The 21,821-nt window shown below is 33.6% G+C and overlaps 2 protein-coding genes across 3 annotated transcripts in view; both read left to right on the top strand.

Annotated features, from left to right (window-relative positions):
- The first annotated feature begins 1,856 nt into the window (after window positions 1-1,856).
- Window positions 1,857-2,960, top strand: trk (trunk). Its single transcript, XM_067272302.1, has one exon. It carries the CDS (start codon window positions 1,983-1,985, stop codon window positions 2,901-2,903), a length of 921 nt encoding a protein of 306 aa, XP_067128403.1. The 5' UTR covers window positions 1,857-1,982; the 3' UTR covers window positions 2,904-2,960.
- Window positions 2,961-15,566: 12,606 nt separating this feature from the next.
- Window positions 15,567-21,821, top strand: part of LOC136976931 (coiled-coil domain-containing protein 40-like) — a 31,081-nt gene continuing 24,826 nt past the window's right edge. For both annotated transcript variants that reach the window (XM_067272315.1, XM_067272314.1), the window contains exons 1-7: window positions 15,567-15,657; window positions 15,735-15,818; window positions 18,195-18,414; window positions 18,491-18,648; window positions 18,724-18,864; window positions 20,078-20,181; window positions 20,258-20,501. In XM_067272315.1, coding sequence (XP_067128416.1) covers window positions 15,613-15,657; window positions 15,735-15,818; window positions 18,195-18,414; window positions 18,491-18,648; window positions 18,724-18,864; window positions 20,078-20,181; window positions 20,258-20,501 — 996 coding nt within the window. In that variant the 5' untranslated portion in view covers window positions 15,567-15,612. The remainder of the gene's footprint in view (window positions 15,658-15,734; window positions 15,819-18,194; window positions 18,415-18,490; window positions 18,649-18,723; window positions 18,865-20,077; window positions 20,182-20,257; window positions 20,502-21,821) is intronic.

Genomic DNA, 21,821 nt, shown 5'->3' with positions numbered 1-21,821 from the left:
AGAAGAAGGGGAGGAAAAAAGGGTTTGTTGATAGTAATAAAGGTGACGTCATGGAAGAACCTGTCTCGTGACTCTGTGACCTTCTCGTTTATTTCCGTACACATTATTAGTATGTTTCTATAGGTGGTTCCTGAGTCACAGAGAGAGTCGAGTGGCTCAAATATTAGGCTACATTATACCCGCCGGAGATGGCAAATTTACCCAAATAAATAAATAAATAAACGAAACGTGGAAAAATTGTCCCCCAAAATATTGTTATTATTTTTTGAAAAATTCGCGAGAACAATACGCATAGGTGCCGGCATTTTTTGCGCCAAATTCCTGGGATTTTCACGCGCGATTTGGATAGTTTACACGGTTTTAATAACAACAATACGGGAAAAAGAGTAGGAGAATAAACAAAAATAAGTAATATAATATGTATTTTTCTTAGTTTGTACACGTCAGTGATGAAATATTTAGTAACTCGAGTTACTTGACCTAAAGTGTGATAGACCTGACCCTAAAAATAGGTGTGGATACATTTATTTTCGGGCCAAAAACGAATTGTTAGTGCAAAATCTTATTTTATTTATTTATTTAAACAAATAAAACGTATAAATGCCAAGGAAAAATAAAATGAAAAATTCCATAAGACGATTTTCCAAAATCGATGAAAACTTCATTAACTTCTTCATTAATTATGCTAAATTGAAATGAAATTGTTCATTTATCTCTTTTGCCATTTAATTTAGACTTTTAATAGCTTATTTTTTTCGTTTTCCTTCTTCTTTTCCCCATTACCCTTTTTTTCCCTACCGAAAATAATAAATTATCGCGCAAGAGTAATATTACAAAGTTAATGGATTTCTCTATTTTTTCGTGTAATTAAGTTAAGCAAAATAGGTTCATTTAAAAGTTTTATACAACGATTCCAGCTATCTACATCAATAAATTAAATAAGAGAGGAAAAAAAGGGGTCCGTCGCTCGACGGATATCATTTAAAATTTTAATGGAAAAACAACTTTTAAACTTTCAATTTTAAGAATAATAACTCTCCACTGCATCAGATAAAAGTTTTTATCGTAATCTCATCCCATTCAATTTATTTTATTCTGTTTTTTTACCTCGTATATTACCAACATTTATCTAATCTTTAATTGTAAATAGTACAATAAATTGTTATTGTATCCGATATTCCATAAACTCGTTATAAAAAATTAAATTTATCTCGAGAGGAGAATTATTAAAATTTCCGTCTAAACACCCCGTTAAAAAACGAATTAAAATATTTTAAGATGCGCCACATTTTATACAGCCGAACACTATAACAGTTATACCTTATTATAATAAATGGAAGCAAAACGAGTAGCAGCCGAAGCGTTAATTGCCAGCTCTGAGTGTCGACATACAACTCCTCGGAAAGACGAGATTTCGTTGACAATCCTTAGGCAGAAAAATACTCCTGCGCCGCGCCAGATAGGCCCTCCCCGGTCGATATTTTTTACCTGGATGCGATTAAACGCGACCCTCGTTGGCAACTGTGTCAACAAGTTATTCGAAAAGACGATGAACGATAACCTGTTAAGAGTAAGTTTGTAGATCATTTTAAAAAATCGGCCCTGCCCCGGGGCATAAATTAAAACAAGTAGTTTTCGAGCTAGAAAAAGCCGGTTAATGGAGCTCCCATCCGTTTTTCTAATCCAATTCGCTTTATTTTCGTTTTTTCTTAACTCGATGATAATAAAATTCTCGTCGCGCTTAGAATTTTATCTTTTTTATTGGAAAAAACCATTAATGTACGCTTTTGGCTTCTCCGTTTACGGCTCAAATATCGCCATGTGTTCGAATCGAATATGTACATTAGATTTTTATTAAGGTGTTTCGAAAAATGAAAGTGATTTGGCTGGGAGCTGCATCTTTTATGTTACCTTTAAGCTTCTGTCAACACGTGCAAATCATCGGGACTACCTGGCTCCATTCACGTGAGCGACGTTGGTGAATGCTCGGAGGATCGGCGGCGTCTAGACTGGGAGGGGAGCATTTGTTATCCCCTCTCTCACTCTTACTCTCTCTATCTACAGGCTCACAAGTCGGTAGAGTGTTTGGGAGGTGCTACGCCAGCGCTCTCACACGCCGAGTTCGAGCTAAACTCGGCCAGTCTCATCACAGCACACGTACCACACTCACCACAGTGTCTGACGTCCTCACCATATCGATGCACGAAAGAGGAACGGCGGCGGTATGGTTACTGGCGGCGGTGTCGCTCGTTGCAGCCCTGCCCACACCGCCGAGGTACGGTCGCCTGCAGGTCGGCATAAGACCGTCCCCGTCTCACGACTTGCCGGTTATGGATTTGATAGAACCGCCGGACAAAATCTACGATCCGAAACCCGAAGAGGTCAACGTCAAAGCCCTGAGAGACAAAATGGGTAGAAATTACGACCCGAAATTCATGAGCGAGCAGAGGCCGGTGGAGAATCTCCTGCATCCCAACGGGACTACGGAACTGGGCTATCGCAGGAATAAGAAGGGGCGACTCGTACCTGCAGGCAACATGCCCAACGAGATACGTCACCTGAGACTGCACAACATACAATTCCCCGACGGGAGTAGAGTGAGGATGAAAGTGGGCAAGAAGATGAGAAGAAAGTTTAAACAGCTTCTGTGGGCTTACACGTATTGCCCCGTCACATATCGTTGGAAGGATTTAGGTGTTCGATTCTGGCCGCGTTGGATCCGCGAGGGAAGTTGTACCAACGTCGGATCTTGCTCGTTTCCACGTGGCATGAGTTGCAAACCTCGAAAGTCCGTCAACAAACTCGTATTGAGATGGCATTGCCAAAACTGGAATCAAAAGAAGCTGTGCAAATGGATTCCCGTACGATATCCCATCATCACTGAATGCAGCTGCAGTTGTTAGTAAATATTCGAATACCAAACACCTATAAGTGTTTCGTTTGGATTTCCAAATCGGAAGGTAAGTGCGCCTTTTTGTTCCACCCGATTTTTCGCCAATTCGAATATTTAAACGGCGATAAACGCGCATTTTCATCTGTTGCTTTCGCCCTTTTTAAGTACGTGTATATCAATTTTTTGAAATTATCGATTCCTTAAACAGTCGAGTCAGTACATCGATCATATCATTGTTCGGATTTCATCGCTCGCGTCTCCCCCGTTCCGAGTTTGGCAGCACGCAAATTGTTATTTTAACGTTCGAGCATAAATATTTAAATACGTTCATTAGGACGATATAATTAGTTAATTAATTCGGCATTCCGTTCTTACCACCTGTATCTGGTCGAATATACAGGAATTAACCTTGACGATTTCGTTTTCGAAGGATAAAAGTATATTCCGCCATTTGCCCGACGTCTTTATTTAATTGATCCCCGTTTGATCGTGCTTTTGTAAGAGTTGCTTAGTTACGTATAACAAGGTCAGTGAAGAATTTGCCCAAGGCGATTTATGTGTATATATATTCTTTCTTACCTTATCGAGGATAGTTTCGGTCGGCATCTGTTACCTGTAATTATTATTTTTTTTATGCTAAATCCAATACTGATATTTTCTCTCTCTTATCTTTTCGTATTGATAAACCTATTTAATTATATGTTTTAAAAAATTCTTTGTCTTACAGCAAAAAATGAAAAAAGAAATAAATAATAAAAAAGTAAAATGAAAGAGTGAGAGCTCGAAAACAATCATTCCTTTATCGATGACAAAGTAATTAGAAAAGGGATACGCCATCTATAGATGTACTGTACATCCTGAAAGGAGAAGCTTACGGACGTGTGACGTCAAGAATTGGTGAAACCTCCTTATAGGAAGGGCATGCCATCTGCCGAGTAAAAGAAGTAGACCAGTTACTGTACAATTTGTTACCCGTGTATGTATATATCTGTTTTAATTATAACCTGGTATAAAATCCAGAATAATTTAAAAAAAGGAAAAAACAAAACGAATGATTTTTTATTTATATTTTCAATTGTAATCCAAAGCTGTGGTAAATATTCGTCATTATTTGTATAACCTTTAGTACAAAGAAAAAAAGCGAAAAAAAATTATATTCCTATAAACGACTTTCATTAATGTGCCAAAATATAGTTTAAAAAAACTGTATTTACATATGCAAATTATATGTAAAAATTTCATCGCAAGCGAATGAACATAGGTTAAAAAAATGCAATTAATATATTTTCCAATAACATCTGTTTGAATATATTGTCTTTAAATATATACTAGTCAAAGGAGTAGCCGTCAATCTACGAGTGTGATTAGCTTCTGTTATAATTTACCCGTTGCAAATAATTACGGCCAAGAACACCATTATTTTCAGCGGTTAATCGTCATCGGCTTTCTTACGGGATTTACAAAATGCTAACGACACGACCGACACCGATCGGGAGCCGCTTATTTATTTTGGTAAAATAAATCACTGGTCGGCACCCCGATTTTTTTACCAAATGCCAAAACACAATTACTCTTCGCCGGTTAATTGCGATTAGCTTCCGGTATAACGATTACATCCAACGAAAATATCTCGGCGAATTAAGAAATGTGATATAATAATAATTTAAAACATTAATTAAAACCCGATTTTCGTTAACAGTTTCTCTTTAATTTATGTATTTAGTAATTAGAAGTAACTGGAAAGAAGAAAAAGGAAAGCAATAATTCGAATTAACCGACACTTCGATCGCATATATCCAAATAACACTTATTAATATACAGTTGAAATTATAGACCGCTTACAGCTTAAAAGTATTTAATATCAAACAGAATATAATCTAGTGTCCGATTATAGCGTTACTGATGGAATTGTATATAGAATAACTGTAAATATATATTTCTTTAAATTGTATAGATGTGTGTGCTACCGAACAATATTTTTTATGTTGTATGTTTGATACAGTATTGAGTTATGTTGCAAAACTTGTAGACTATAAGTGTAAATATATCTGTGAAAAATAAATATCTACGACTGTATAGTGTCAAACCGACCACTTTTTTCTTTTCGGGTTAATTAAGTAATTAAAAATAATTAATTTTCGATCGATTTTCTACATATAACTTTCTAAATATTTTCTTTTATAATATTCGTCTAGAGGGTCATTGTGTTACCAGCGACGAAAAGGGCAGTTCAAGGACAAGTTCGCTGTTTAGATACTCCTCCCTCGTTGTCTCTTTTATTTTGATAACTTTGGAAATTCGAAATTAGCCACCAGACGTTTCGGATTATCGTTAATCTTAACAATTATTAAACTCAAAATACCATTTAAATGCGATTTAACGACGATAAGATAAATTCCTCGTTATAAACCAGAGATTAAATTTTTTCTATACAATCGACAAAGTCCGTTATTATTAATACGGGATGGCCCGGAAGTCGATTAATCGTCCTAAAGACTAAATTGATTCTTATTTAGTAAGCGATTGTACCAAATTGGTACCGATCTGTACTCGTTTTGTAAAGGATAAAAAACGCTTTGTCGTAAAGTACTTTAGGCCGGCGTGTCTGGAAGTTGTTAACTGACTTTTGGGCCATCCTTTGCGTCACAAATATTTTTAGATTTAATATTATTTTCCTTTAATAATCGGCAAAAAAAATTCGGTAACGTCAATAACTAGTGACGTTACTTTTAAATAAAACGAAATATTTTTTAAAAATAACCGTAAGATGATTCACTGTTACGTCACACATATTTGACGTTTACGGCGTCACAATATTACGGTATGTGATTTCTGAGAAAGTTATAATGATGAGGGGAAAAAACGAGATTTTTTGCCCCTGAACACATCTGGAATATCTTCTTACTGGGAAGTAACAGCAGAGACTGCTGGTCGCCGAGTGGGAATGGCGGAAGTAGTTTATGCCAACTTCAAAACGAAATAACTGTAAAATTTAGCCAGCGACAAAGGGAATTGCGATAAAACATCCAATATTTTAAATTCATTCATCGTCTACCGTAAAATAGACATATTTTACGCGCTCTTCGATAAACTGCAGAATTTCGAGTAGCCCACTCGTAATTGCGGAGTAAAAATCGGTGGGTTAAAGAAAATTCCGTATCGATTACACTAATTAAAGTAGTATTTTTGACGGCTTTATAAAATAATGATAAGTAAATTTATCTTACAAATATACGAAAATGTGTATATACAATCGATTCTTTAAAAAGGGCGTTTCCTTCCATTCCTGCCAACAAACAAGTTTGGGTGGACATCTGTCACTATTTTTCGCCATAATTTAGAGAATTTTAATAATAAAAAGAAAAACTACATACTTTTTAACTCATTTTTTAAAGTTAAAACACCGCTTAATGACGTATCTAACAACACTTTATACAGCTTTTACCGTAATTTATAATTGAAATAAAAAATCTGACGAAGAGAGCAATTAGATAAGTACCGATCTATTCAAATATTGTAAACCATAAACCACTAGGTCACATTTCCGGGAATTCACATTTTATAACACTCACTCTATCTCGAACTGTGGATGGCCACCTCTAGGAACGCGACCCACCGTTTGCCATCCTCGTACTCGAAGACCCGTACTCGCACACCCAGATGTGGAAATCCCCGTACTCGAAGACCCTCTACTCGAAAACTCGCGTGTCTTCGAGGACCGTACTCACTAAATAAATATCGAATAAAACTAAACTAACATACTTTGTAATAGTGTGCGAGCGTGTAAACATTAGTGTTATCGAGTTAAGAGTATAAGAGTTAAGGTCTTTGCGCAAAAATCTAATAAACAACAACGTATCGCGATCGAGGAATTGATAGAATGCCGCAATGGAAGAAATGTTAATAAACAGACGAAAAAACGAAAAAAAGCCATATATTATCCTTTTACGCACAGTACATTTGCTTCTACGTCAAAGAACGAAATCCGAAACAGACTCTTTGCCGTTTCGTTCGTTTCCCCTTTAAAATCTTTAGAAACAATTTAGTAAAAGTATTTCCGGGAAAACGGGTAATTGGTATTTTTCACCGTTTAATGCTTTTATAAATAATGCACCAAGGTTCACACGAAGGTTTAAAGTTTTACACTTTTACGGTCCTCGTTTAAAAAAATCACCGACTAAAGTAAATAATAAATTGCCGTCTTATTCGAATACTTACTGCAAAATCGGTCGATACATAAATTACAACCTTTGACGCACTTCCGCAACTGCAAAAATGGGCGGGTAACCGACTTTCGGGCCACCTTACGCGCCCAAAATTTAAACGTTAAACACTTAAACGGCATTAACTTATTCGATTCGCTAGGTTACGATTGTCGCAGAGCGCACGACGACTCTTTTCTTTTTTTCCACATTTTCGTTTATTATTTTCGGCGCCGCTTTTCCGATTGAAATAATTTAATGCGGCGGGGGGAAGTAAGTAAATAAATAAACCGAGAATGGAAAAATATGGCTCTTAACCCTGAACCCAACTCCGACGCATCCGGGATCTGGAAGCCTTTTACAAATGACCCAGAACGTTACATCTACCACCTGCTCGAGACACAACCGTCATTTGATAGGATAGAAATTCCTTGACGTCACGACACACCTCGCTTTTAATATAAGAGTCGATATTAGTTTACGTACGCGTCATCGGCCGGCCGGGGTGTGACACCGATATGACGTCACCGAAACATATTTCTAGGAATATTTTTCGTAATGTGAATGGCATCATTGAGAATCGTTTAACGTCGCGTCATCGACGTCACGTGACGCCGAACACGCGCACCCTCCGACGCTGCAAATTAATACACCCCGACGTTGACCATGGATGTTTCGCAAATTAATAATATATGGCGGCATTTTTATATTGGTCTGATTGACACTCGGGCTTGTAAATAAGATAATAAAATATGTCGTTCGAAATACTTTTTTTGTGCGAAACTAAAATAGAAACACCAGATTGAAAACAGGCCCGATAAAGATTTAGCAGTGGAATATTAATAGAAATTTCTTTCCGAGTCGATCGATCGAATTACACCGGGCAAAATGTAAATATTTACTAAGAATTTTAAACCGAAGTGGAGCTCTATTTTATTTATTTATTTATTAATAGCTACTTAAATCCAGGCCCGATTTACGTATAACTAACCAGTCTCTTGCTACCGACATATAACTTAGGGCCCGACATTTTTTCAATTTATTATTATCCGGTAGAAGGGGCCTTTTACAATATTATAGCTAGATCGCCGGTTTACCATACTTTACGAGTTTAATACTAGATAAACTGGCTTTTGGGACGCCTTGTATTAATTTTAAAAAATAATATTTAGCCTTTGCTATTTAGATCTAAACAACAATTAAGGAACAATTTTTATGACCAACTAAAGGATGTTAATACAAAGTACAATCTGTACAAAGTACAACACAATTTTCCTCCGGGATTGGATTGTTTGTATACGGCAACGCGACACGTGGGCGATGCTCGAGGGGGTGTCTCCCGGGAGGGCTTTATTTAGGTGTTAAAAACGTCAAGAAAAGCCGGAAAATTTCACGTGGCCAACAGACTGGCCACGCGGAATTTTCTTATGACAATTTAAAAAATCAAAAATGCAATTTCGTCCATTCCCAAGGAGGGAGGGGGGAGATCCTTTAATTAAGAACAGAAAAAATCTAAATAAAACAAACTTTCATTCTAAAAAAAAAAAATAGAAAGTTTTACTTTATTTACAATTAAATTATAATATTATCAATACTCGGTATTATTAATTAGTATTAAAGTATTGTGTGTAACTGAAAAACTCGCCCAATTCTTCCAAAGTGCAGTACTAAATTCTCTTATGACTAAGAAAATTTAAGTATAAAATAGTGGATGTTTAAATTATCCATTTGGTTACTTAAACCCACACATAATTGATAATATTAATTGAATTTAATCAAGCTTTCCTACGCCCGAATACTTTAATCATATACTTCAGATCGTCCCTATCAATAGAACACTGCTTAAAGAATATTTATTTTCGTCAGTATTTTGTAGTCATACAGTACTCACTTTATATATTATTAGAAAATTCTCACAGTATGATTTTTATAAACGAAACTAGATGGCGCCACAAACAATGCGATTTGTGCCTTCTATGTTGATTGGTTGGTATGATGCACGTTTTTACATCAATTTTGACGTAATATCTTCAGTCATACGGCGAGTAATAGTAAAAAATGACGTCAAATGAATGTAAAATGTGCACTGTCCTAAACATTATTATAACTATTTAGAGGCTGTCCGTAAATTACCCTCCATATTTGTTTTTTTTTTTTTTTTGAAATTGTTATTCCTTCTCCCCTTTGCAAATCTCAACCACCCTCTAAATCTCGGATGGCGAGCGGTCGAGGTGGCAGCCTACCGCTCTGGAGGACCGGGATCGAATCCGGACGGATGGAAAAATCCCCAGGAATTTTTCGGGGGTGGTCCGTTCGAGTATGTCGGATCCCGTCCCTCACCACCCGGCTACCAAATGTGGACCCGGCCCAACCCATAATGGGCTTGCTTAAAGATGCCTTCTTAGTGCCCACAGAACGGAGTTTTAAAAACAACCCTCAAAATCTTTAACACTTGATGAATAATAAAATGTATAAATTGTGTAAAACGGACGTTCATCGAAGTTCAACCGCTCCTCTTTGTTTGAGTTGTCAAAACTCCCTCTCTCCCAGTATGGACTTAATTTAGTTCACCCGTTTAAAGCTTAAAAACTGCCGTGCTTTTTGTCGAAAATCTCTGAAATTTTTCGGGGAGATTTGTGTATTAAGGAGAGGAATGTGAATTTTGTACTGTTATTCTCAACTGCCAGGGGGCGTCAGATTGTCCCTTTTTTGTACGGTGTTCCGCCGTGTTGCGAACTAGCGCAGAAGGTTTGCGCTGGTCGACTGTTCTTTGTATTTGTTCGTTTAATTAAACATAGTTTACAAACAGTGTATCATTATACACAATCTCTTCACTTTTAACGCGATACTATTAAATTTTGGTGGTTAAAGGTCGAGAGGGTGGGGAGATAGAGGGAGCTCATTTATCGCGAGAGGGGCAGGACTTAATGACGATTTTATTCGTTATCGACATTTACACTCTTTTATAAAACTCGCCCCTACTCTCAAAATTAAGCTTTTTGCCATTTTATAGTAATTAAAAATATAAAAAAAAGTTTTATAAAAATATGATAATAGATGGCGCCACAAACAATTTTTATTCTTAATAATATAAAAGTTATTTTTTTAAATAAAAACTGACAACAGCCGAGAAAGTTACGCGACTGTCTTTGTTTTCAATTTTTAACTAAAAATTTTTATTTTAAAATGGAAAATTTTTCTATATTTGCTGAGTACGTTGCTTTATCAGAACAGTCAACCGTAACAGAAATAAATCTTCTAATTTGTCTAATAAATGATGTTTTCAATAAAGTTTGTAAACCAATTAAGGTATACGAAGACAACTCGAGAGTAATAGCCATTGCTAAAAATATGGAAATTTTACAAAAAATTCTTAACATATTGAGGTTCATTATTATTTTGTGCACGAGAATGTACAGAAAGGAAAAATTGAAGTTGTCAGAAAATAATATTGCAGATATATTTACAAAAGCATTAGGAAATGTCAAATTCATTAAGTTTAGAGAAACGTTAAATGTAAAAGAATAGAGTATGAGATGTGTAAGATTTTAAGATAAGTTATTAATAGAGCTGCCAAGTTTTTTTTTTTTTTTTTTTTTTTTGTAACTCTTTCCGCCCTGTGGGCACTAAGAGGACCTCTTATAGCAAGCCCATTATGGGTTCGGCCAGGCCCACAATGGGGCGGCCGGGTGGTGAGGGACAGGGACCGACATATCCGGACGGACCACCCCCCGAAAAATTCCTGGGGATTTTTCGACCCGTCCGGATTCGATCCCGGGTCCCCCAGGGCGGCAGGCTGCTAACCTTGACCGCTCGGCCATCCGGCCTTAGAGCTGCCAAGTTAGTACAGGTAACCCCCGTATAACACGGAAGTTACGTTTCAAAAGATAGCCGTGTTACGCGAATTCGTGTTATACGAAACAAAGAACTAGTGCGAAAAGGGGGGTTAGGTTCCAAAAATTAAAAAAACACGCTGTTAAATCCTTCTTTAAATCGGATTTATTATTCACAAATCGAAAGGTCCGATGCCAGGCATCGGAGCATACAAAATTACAAATAAAAATAATAACATACTGAATTATATACTGTAAAAACATAAAATAAATATAAAATAATTTATATTGTTAATTTAGATTAGTTTAAATACTTGGGGCCTCCCTAGTGGCCATTGTTGGCATACATTAATAGAATCTGGTTTTTCAGCTTTATATAGTAGATTTTTTTTCACGGGTAAAATACTTATTATTTAAGTAAATATTTTACCAGAGGGTTATTCATCCTATATGATGATCTCATCATGAGCATCTTCAACTGGTGACAGTTTTTATTACATTTCGTGTTGTACGAGGGATTTGCCTAATTCCCGAACCGTGTTAGAGTGAACCCGTGCTATAGAAGTGCCGTGTTATACGGGGGTTACCTGTAGTTACCTTTCTTGTATTTAACATGTTTTCGATACGTTGTGTTGCGATATGAATGTAAGGAGGCTTGTTAGTTATTGTACTGTACATTCATATATGGCAACACTTTTGTGATTTTTTTTTCTTGTTGTTCTGATTACGCTTGTATGGTAGAACGGAAAATTGTAAATGTGTTTTGCTTGATATTAAAGTTAAGAAATAATGTAAATTAATAAAGTTAATGTTTTAATTATTATTAATTAATGTATAATTATTAATTATTAATAATTAATGTATAAAAATTAGGAATGTGTCAATTTGTATCGTTGCTGTGGATCGCGAGTTTAATTGGAAATGTAAAGGAGTTCGGAAATACAGAATTTGTAAGAATTTTTAATTTATTGTTTTTCCCGACAATAAATTGTTTGTGTTTTTAACTAATTTTAGTTATAATTGTACCAAAGAAATGTTTTTTTTATTGTTAATTGTAGAAAGGGTCGTTTAAAGGCCTGCTGAGGAGGGACGAACAAGTCCGAAAGACATGTTTAAAGTGTATGTGTTCGGGTGAACTAAATAAAAAACATTATTTTTGATCTGTAAGACTAAATATCTGCATCCATATTTTCCAGTATAATAAGTCCTGTTAATATATAAAAAGTACTACTATACAAATTAAATTTAAGTAATGTTTTCATTCATTATTTTAACACTGTGAAATTAATTAATAGAGAATTGATAATAGCGTTGCCACCCGTCCGGTTTTAATTCATTGTCCGGGTTAAGTATTAATTTTGTCCGGAATTTGTAGAAATTGTGAACTTATGACGAAACAAAGTATACTAGCAAATATTTTTATAAATTTACTTTATTTTAACAGCGAAAGACACTTCACACTCTCACCGAAAGTTAATTCGCCATCTTACGCCGACGACTAAGTACTGTACTCGCAACCTCGTCGACCTTTTTTTTTCTTTTTGCTTCTCGGCTCTTTAAAGCTAAGTTATTTCATTTCTTAATTTAAGTTGCTCCTACACAAGTGCCTAATTGGTTTAGAACTGGCGTGCACGTTATTCTTCGCGTGGTAAAATAACATTGCGCATGCGTCAGGGACTTTGTTCGAACAAACCTGACCTGCCGTCCGGGTCGGCAATTTTGAAAAGGTGGCAACACTAATTGATAATTAAGTTAAATTTAAAGGAATCTTCTGAAGAGATGTATAAACATGCCAAAGAACAAAAAGCTTCTTTCTGAAGCACGATCTCAAAGTAAATATATGTTTAAGAAATAAATTGTTTCGTACGAAAGTCCTGCATTTTCGTTGAAAATTCCCTATTTTTTACTAAGATTTTCTCCAGTTGGCAACACTAGTATAATACGGCGACAGAATGATCTATCCAATCGATGCATTCGTTATAACGTGCTCGTTGATTTATCTGGCCAATGAGCTCGCTCGTTAAACTTCCGTACGTACAGGTTGTATTGCAGAGAAGCCAAGGATGCTTTTTTCGGGGGATTATTTATACCTTAATCTAGCCTAAAGCGTAAAGCTACCTAGCTACCTAAAGTAAAACATTAATTTAAAATTAATTTGAAAACATCTTATTAATTAAGTTACTTTGTAATGTTCCAAATTAATTAATAAAATGATTTACTAAATGTAGCAGAAATCTAGGATTATTAATTTTCAATTTTCGCATTATCCTAGATCCTTAAATACTCATGAAAGTAAGTGTTAAACATTTTTATATATAAATTCGTATAATGACCTTTAATTAAACATAGTTATTTATTTTCAGTTTGAATTCAGGACAGAAGCATTGATATATAAATTATTGTGTATAAATTTCTTTTGAAAGGTATATTCATTTTATAATAAATATTTTACAATTAACCTTGCACTGACATCAATATTCACCATTAAATTAAACAGTAAAAATGTAACCAAAGTGTTGAATCCTATAAGCGTGAATTGACTATCAGGGAGACTAGAAGAATCGTTTTCCTAAGCCTTGCATTTACCGGTGCCTAGAAAACTTTTTTTTATAAATTATTCATTCCTAAGAATTTATATATATATATATATATATACTGTATTTACATATCTAAATGGTAAATTGCAGCTCTGAATGAGGCAGTTGGGATCACGTTGGAGTTCTAGACCGTGCTTGTAGGAGTAAAATAGTCAAAGGAACAGACGTGAGACTCTGCATGAAATAGCTCCCAAAATTGGCTTGTTAAGCATGCGATATGCTTAGTGGTGTATGCAGTATGACTTTGATTGCATTTAGAAAGTCAACGCAATGCAGTTTCTTGTGCTTTAGCTCTCTTTAATAAAATGGAAAACAGTTGATTTTTAGCATTGTTTAAAGAAACAGTTCCAGATTTTTTCATTTTAAATTTTACTCCATTTTGAAGGTCTTCAAAATTCCACACAGGCTGATTTTGGGGAATCATATCTTGCAAAGGGTCACATGTAAATTGTTGGTTCCTGTAACTTTTTACTCCTACAGGCTTGGGTCTACAGCACTGACAAGGTCCCAACCACCTCATTCAACCAGTTTTATCTAAGTGAAACAAACTATAGCTTAAAGCTTTGTGCTTGAGATTAAGGTTTAGAATCTCGTGTTATAGCTTAGGAAAGGGATGGCGAACCTTTTTGAGTCCACGTGCCATATTGTAAGCATACTTAGCTTTAAAGATATTAGTGCGTGCCAAAGTCGTAGACTTCGAATAATGATATTTAAAGAAATTAAACGAATACGCTTTAATTCGAATAAATGTAAAAAATCTGATTGAAAAAAGGATGATTAGGTGATAAACAGAAAGGATGATTGAAAAGGACAGAAGTCATAAGATACATTACGTGCCAGATGATTTCTCTTATGTGCCACTTTGGGCATGCGTGCCATAGGTTTGCCACCCCTGGCTTAGGGCCTTGACAAATCTAAATGTTTTTGTTCCATTACAGTTCTTGTGTAACTACAAGAAAAATCTTTATTTTTTTGTTAAATTTTATTATTTAATAAATAACAATACAATTTTTTAATGCTATTTTGTTTTTTTAATATACCGAAAGCCTCGAATTAAGTGTCCAGGTTTCTTTCGACCTTTGAGAGGCTCTGAGTATAAATATCAATTTTGTGATAAAGTGAAATATTTAGAATTTACTGTCTTACAAACATTTCATAATTAGAAAGCGTTCAAATTTTAATTTACAATATACCGTATTTTATGGACTATAAGACGCATTTTTTTCTTCGAAAAATTGCTTCCAAAATTCAGGTGCGTCTTATAGTCCGTAGCGTCTTATAGGGTATTTTTTTTAAAAATTGCTTAAAAATTAAGGTGCGTCTTATAGTCCGTAAAATACGGTATGTAATATTCAAAATTGTAAATGTTCTAAAATTATCATCAGGCCACTTTAAGCTCCTTTGATGGTCCCCAGTTCAGTTTCTTTAGAGGAATTATACAGACAGATCTAAAACAAAAATAGTAATAAGCAGCGAGATGAGGTTCCTAAGAAGGCAAGGTCCATGTCTATGGCTTGATGTCCATGCATTAATGCTTCTCTACTCATCACAAGCATTGTAACACAGCATTTAAAGTATCCAAAAAGCATAACTCTGTCATTTCTGCTTTAAACCTTCTGGCTGTATCAATAAACTTTTCTAATCATTCTAATTCTGAAAGAGAATGTTGCAACGCTGTTCCACATTTAAGTATCAAAATATTAGTATTAAGTTGGAAACTATATCTTGATTTGTTTTAATTGAATTAATATAACATATACAAGTTTGAAGTTAAATTTTTCAATGATGGAGTGGCAAAGGAAATACAGTAGCTTGATAGTGATGATTTCCATAGCCTGTCTCTGGAACTGTTATATACAAATGTAACATTAAAAGTAACATTTGTATATAACAGTATATATAACATTAGTTGAAAGTTGAAAGCAATTTATGAGAGATGCATTAACTTAAAATGTACTGTGCTTAACTGTTAAAATAGTTGAAAACATTTTTACTCTCAATAAATTTCATATAAAAATTTTATTTCTATAATTGATCTTATAGAAATTTAATAAGAGAAAAGCTTATAAAAAAAGATAGTGAATAAAATGGAAGAAAAAAAAGATTCTGAAATAGAAATTAGTCCAGATCATGCAAGTATTAATTTCTAATTATTTTTTTTATATGTCTATATTATTAATAATGATATCTTTTTTTTTGTTTTTAATAGCCTATATTATCATGTTTTCAATCAGCATTAAAAACATATCTTCAAGATATGATAGAGAAAGCAAAACTTGAGTTATTAGCAAAAGTATGTAACTGAAATTTATATGCTGAAAATTATTAATAATTATTATAGTCATATGCACATTAAGCTGAATATAGAATTCAAATATGAGTTGAAACTTAAAATCTGTAGCAAAAGATTTATTGAACTAATAAACTAGCATTTTCATCTACTTTTAGAAGCAATCATCAGGTTACACATTCAAATCCTATAGTCTTAGAATTTTATAGGGTTTGAAATCACTATGGGCCCGTAAGTTTTCTTCGGGTCCGGGAAAAAATCCCCAGCTTCCTTCTATCGACGGTCCAAGACGTATATGATTGGCGGTATACAGGTCAAGTGTCATAGATAAAACAAGTAAAATGGCAAAACTGTATTTGGGACAAGACTATGTCTTGGAGACTCACTACTAAGCGCAATCACTTTGATGCTCAAGGCGGATCTTGTTTTCATTCTCCAATCTTCTTTGGTATTGCTGGTTTTGAACGCAATCGTTCAAACTTCGCCGGCCACGACCACGAGGTCGTCCACGATGCATTTTCCTATCCAATGTAGAAGTTTCTTTCCATCGCGTGTCGGCCCGGGTTGAATTTTTGTCGATGCCTAATGTAAATTTCCCATTTTTGAAAAAAATAATCGTGGCTATTGTATCGTCTGAAGTTATTTTTTTTATTTTGCACAAACAATACTGGGTTGCAGCGCCTGATTAAGCCTCTAGCGGGCCCTAGACAAAATTTAAATTGGGGCCCTATTTAAATAAGTTGCTTCTAAACAAATCTTATATAAGGTGACATTAGCGTAGCTAGCATGGGTGACACCCGGTGCAGATATCGTGGTGTCACCCCAAGTCACACTGTAGTGTCACCCTTTTTAACTGTTTTATAAAACACTATTGAATTGTAATAACTTCGCACTCGAGCAACTTGAACGCTACATCGAATATGCGATGTCGCGACGTATAAGTTTAAATTTAGAAAATGAATCATAACCATACATAAGTATTACTATGAGAGGCGGCCCTAGGAATATTTCTAGATGGTGCGAGAGATCTCGTGGGAGAGATTACTTCTGACGCACGGATGGCTGTTGACCTTTTATTTTTTTTTTTTAGGCAATGGCTAATGAAGCCAGGCCCCTCCGAATTACGAGCCCTAGACATTTGCCTACTTTGCCTATTCGATAATCCGGCCCTGCTGGGTTGCATCTACCTTGTCTGTTGACCTCGACCACGTGTTCTGCGTCTTTTGTTCTGCCGGTAAAAATTAACTGAGAAACTGGTAATTTACTTAATTTGGATCGGTTATGCGATATTTACAATAGTGTCGAGATGTAATATAAATCCAAGATTGGCACGGCTGTCGAATTGAAAGGTTAACTAAATGAAATAAAAAGATGTCTCCTCGTTAGAATTTAGGTGCAAAGTGAGGTCAAAGGGTGAAGATCACGCGCCCTCTGCCCTACACATCAAATTTTTATCAGTCCCACGATTTTACTATACTAGATAATGTTAAAAAAAACCCACTTGTAACGACATGTAACCCTGTTTTAATGTCATTTCAAGCACTTCCAAATTTACAAAATTAGATTACAAGTTTTATTTAACAAAGAAAATACTACGTGTTCGGTCCTAAGATCAGAGTTTACTTCCTAGAATGACTGCGGGTAGTACTCTCCCCACCTGACTTCGGTGGGGTGAGGTTCCTATTTTGCCTTCCTATAATGCCAAAATGGCAACCCTCTTCTATTTTGTAGAAGAGGGTCACCATTTTGTATTTTATTTTGACTCGGTTCTCGGTCCCCCGACTACCTACAAGTCTGGATTTTATTTATTAGCAAATTATTTAGGCACCTAATACTCTGTGCTAAATATCAACTCTTGACATGTACTCCTTCATACCTCTAAGCCAGTAACATCGAAAGGCAGTACGATTTTATAGACAAGACGACAGTCTTGTCAATAATTTAATTGTCTAATAGGACTTATTATACTGTAGGACTGGTTCTGCAAATTAAGAAAACAAATCAGAATAAACAGTCTTTATTTTTCACCTGAGACAATTAAATTATAAAACTATAGTTAAGGACACAAAGGCATAAAACTTGTCATAGATAAAAATTTGATTCTGATTAGCCAATCAGAAGCAAAGTAAACCCCGATCGGGTATCTAACGAGTCATTTTACATTTAAACTTTTTCTTTGTCACATATCAATGGCTCTTGACATGATGTTATAGAATTACAGGATTTGAATGTGTAACTTGATGATGGCTACTGAAAGTAGCTGAAAACATTAGTTTAGTTTGATCTATAAATCTTATCTAGATATTAAAAGTTTTGAGCTCATATTTTAGTAATTATTATAATTAATTCTTAAAATATTAAATCTGTTTTAAATAATAGAAAAAGCAACTAAAAGAAAAGCAAAAGGAACGCGAAGATTTAGGTTCGAGATTATACGACGAACAAGAAAATCTTGCTTCCATACAAGAAAATCTTCATTCAAACAATGATAAATACTATAACTTATTTTGTCAATGCCAAAATAATGAAAAAATATTAAAAACTGCCAAAGAAACTTATGAAAAATTAGAAAATACATTACAAGAAGAGAAAAAAGCAGGTTATTTTTTACTTTATTTGTTCATTAATGGTAATAGATATACATTGATTTTGAATTAGATATTTTCTCATTTCAGAAGTAAATTGTTATAATCAGTTTGAAAAATTAAATCAGCAACTTTTAAATATTATGAAATTTAGTAAAAATGTTTCATCTCATGTATCTATAATTAAAACCATAAATGGAAAAACTGGAAAAGAGAAAAATAAAGTAGCATTTGAACAACTTCAGCAGGTACATTTTAATTTTGTGAAGAGTAAATACATGAATTTTGATGATTATTAATTATATAGATATTAATTTTTTCAGGATCTTTTGATATATCAACACCTGAATACATTAAAACAAATAAGAGACAATATTAAGCACTACAAGAATAGTATATCAATACAAAAGGAAGAAGCAAAAGAAATGAAACAAGAAATTACAGAAGCAGACGTAGAAATGAAAGTAAATTTATTTGTCTTTATTTACTTATTATTTATAATGTTTAATTAAAGTGCATTATCTATAAGTGCTTTTATTTTTTAAATGAACATATTAAAATGATCCCTAAAGATGCTTTCTAAAATCTATGACAAATTAATTAAATAATATACTTGAACTGCATTAATTATAATTAATAAATGGCAAAATATATTATCTGTCATCATATATAATCTATCTTATTACTTATGATACTAAAGATATACAATCTTAGAGAAAATCAGCATCAATTTTACTCTTGAATTAATATTTTTGGCTACTCCAGGCAAGTTTGGTTGTGGCAATGAGTAATCTATGTGGAGTATTTTGGTTAAAATTTATTAAAAGAGACAAGTTATTATACAAAGCCAAAGTTTTAAAGTAAATAATGAATTACAACTGGAAAGTGAACTACAAAGTGAATTGTGAAGTTGTGTGGAAAGAAAAATTAGGATTTTTTAATTACTCAGACAGATACACTAGATAGACTTTCTAATTTTATGATCTAATTAGTGATATATATATATCATAAATTAATTAAGGTTGATACATGTGAAGAGTCAATCTACACACAAATTTGTAAGCAATTTATAATTTTTTGGCATTTTTTTCTTTAGGTAATTATTGCTACAGTTAGCCTTCTTGTTGGCCTCTATTTTGCATATTTCCTTTATATTGGCAATATTTTTGTCTTTAACATAAACATTCTTATAGCTTTCATAATGAAGTTCATTACTTTTAAGTGTTGCAAATCATAGTAATGCTATTTAAGCCTTGTTCTATAATCACTTTTTTCTTATTTGGTAAATGAATAAAGTTTTAGCTGCATAGCCTAAATAAGCAATTATTATACTTATCAAAGTTGGTATGGTGAAATACAATAATTTCCAAACTAAATTTGGTTAAGTAAATTTACATGGAGTAAAACTATAATGCTGCATTTGTATATTTGTTATCATTTCTTTAGAACTAGTTTGAAATGTAAACAAATTTTGAATTCTCATAAATATAAATTAACTATTTTATTCAATATATTTTTTAAGCAAATTCAGGCAGAAAAATTTTTATTTATGTTATATGAATAATAATTTAAAGTTGTAAAGATGATGTAATTTTAAATCTGTTTATTAGAAATCTGTCTTTTAGAAATTTGAAGTCATTATTAATTAAAATGTAAACAAATTTTATATATTTTTAGGTAGTAAATTTAGAATATAAACAGTTTTTATCACAGTGGAAAACCTGGCTATTTACTTCGACTAAAAGAGATGAATTATTATCTTCATTAAAAACAGTAATCAGGTAATTTGATAAATGTGATTTTTAAGAAATTAAGAATAATATGTATATTTTTAAACATATAAAATTTAAATTTCAGTGAAAACCAAGCTCATATTCAACAAGTAAAGGGAGAAATAAAAAGTTATAATTCAGAAATCCAGAAAGAATTAGAAAAAAATGAACAACAAAATTTATTAATTTCACAAAGAAAATCTGATATTCTTCATTTATCTAATTTAAAAGAAAATACTGAGGAAGATATACAACATATTCTTCAGATGTATATTTTATTAAAATGTTCTGTGGATGAATTAGAAAATAATTATCAAAAGATAAATCAGGTATTTAATATTTTATTATACTAGATCAGTGGTCTCCAAAGTAGGGTATGCAAAGTGATACTTGGGGATACGCCAAGTTTCCCTTAAAATACTGTATGTTTGTCTTGTCTACAGTCTGTCTAATTTTACAGTCATTCTCCCGAAGAAGTAGGCTCGCAGTCATACGTGGAAAAAATTCAAATTGTGGTAGTGGGAAATTTAGCAGGAATTATATCATATTATAGGGGGACAACTTATAATTATTTTTGTCTTAGGGGTATGTGATCAAAAAAGTTTGGAGATCACTGTACTAGATGATCAAACAAAACATTACTTGTGTGAAATAGACTTTGCAATGCCACAAAATAGCCATAATATTGCTTTGCTAATAGGGCCATTGAGAAGGGTAAGATGGGCAATTTTCCCAGGCCTGGAAAAATCTTAGGGGTCTGTTGTGATTCCAAACCTTATAAAATTAACATTATTTTTACTAACAAAAAATAATATTTTTAAGACTGCTGTTTATTAATAAAGAAACATTCTATGTATTTCATTTGTTCAAAAAAACCAAAACGTATAAAGATGGCTGCTCTACCTGGGTTCCATACAAGCTCTTGACAGCTCTGTCTGCTGTTGAGAGCTTGTATAAAACACTTAAAATGAATCCAGAACAAAATAAAATCTTTTCTGATGAGATGTCAACGGTAACGTTTGAAACTTTAAATTCAGGCATCACTTGATGGCATCTGACCATACCATAGAAATATTTCATATGTTGTTTACTTAATACAGTAAATTTTTGATTTTTCTGGGGTAAATGGAAAGCTAATCCTGATTAATAGAATCTCTAGTTTATTCATATGGAGAATGCAAAAGATTTGAATTTTTTTGAGAAACATAATTGTGTGAGAAGTCGGGGCGAAAATATTTTACTCTATGCCATTTTCCGACAACAGGACTGTAAGTCCTGCTCACTTTGTCATTGAATAGGAACGATGATGAATTTAAAAGTGACCGGAAGTCTTACGATCTTCTTAGTCTTTTTCCTGACACCGGGCAAGAAAGAGTTAGTTTAATTGCGTCTTGCCTTTCAATTTAAAATGTATTATAAAAATCCGAGAAGGAGGGCTCACGGATCTTTGATAAAGCGTCTGATTTTGATAGAACTGACATCAAGACCAATTTAACAAATTGAATAACAAACATTTAATAAAAATAATTAAAATAAGTACAAAAGTTTTGAAAATTCAGGAGTTATCTATCCTCTAGTTATTCTAATCTTTGCGAGAGAGAGAGAGTTTACACAAAGTTTGATATAATACCTCTTAAAATAATTGACGA

The sequence above is a fragment of the Centruroides vittatus genome, unplaced genomic scaffold (assembly GCF_030686945.1).
Source record: "Centruroides vittatus isolate TY-2023 unplaced genomic scaffold, ASM3068694v2 contig_436, whole genome shotgun sequence".
Taxonomy (NCBI): domain Eukaryota; kingdom Metazoa; phylum Arthropoda; class Arachnida; order Scorpiones; family Buthidae; genus Centruroides; species Centruroides vittatus.
The sequence above is the reverse complement of the archived record's forward strand: the minus strand, read 5'-3'. Positions and strand labels throughout refer to the sequence as shown.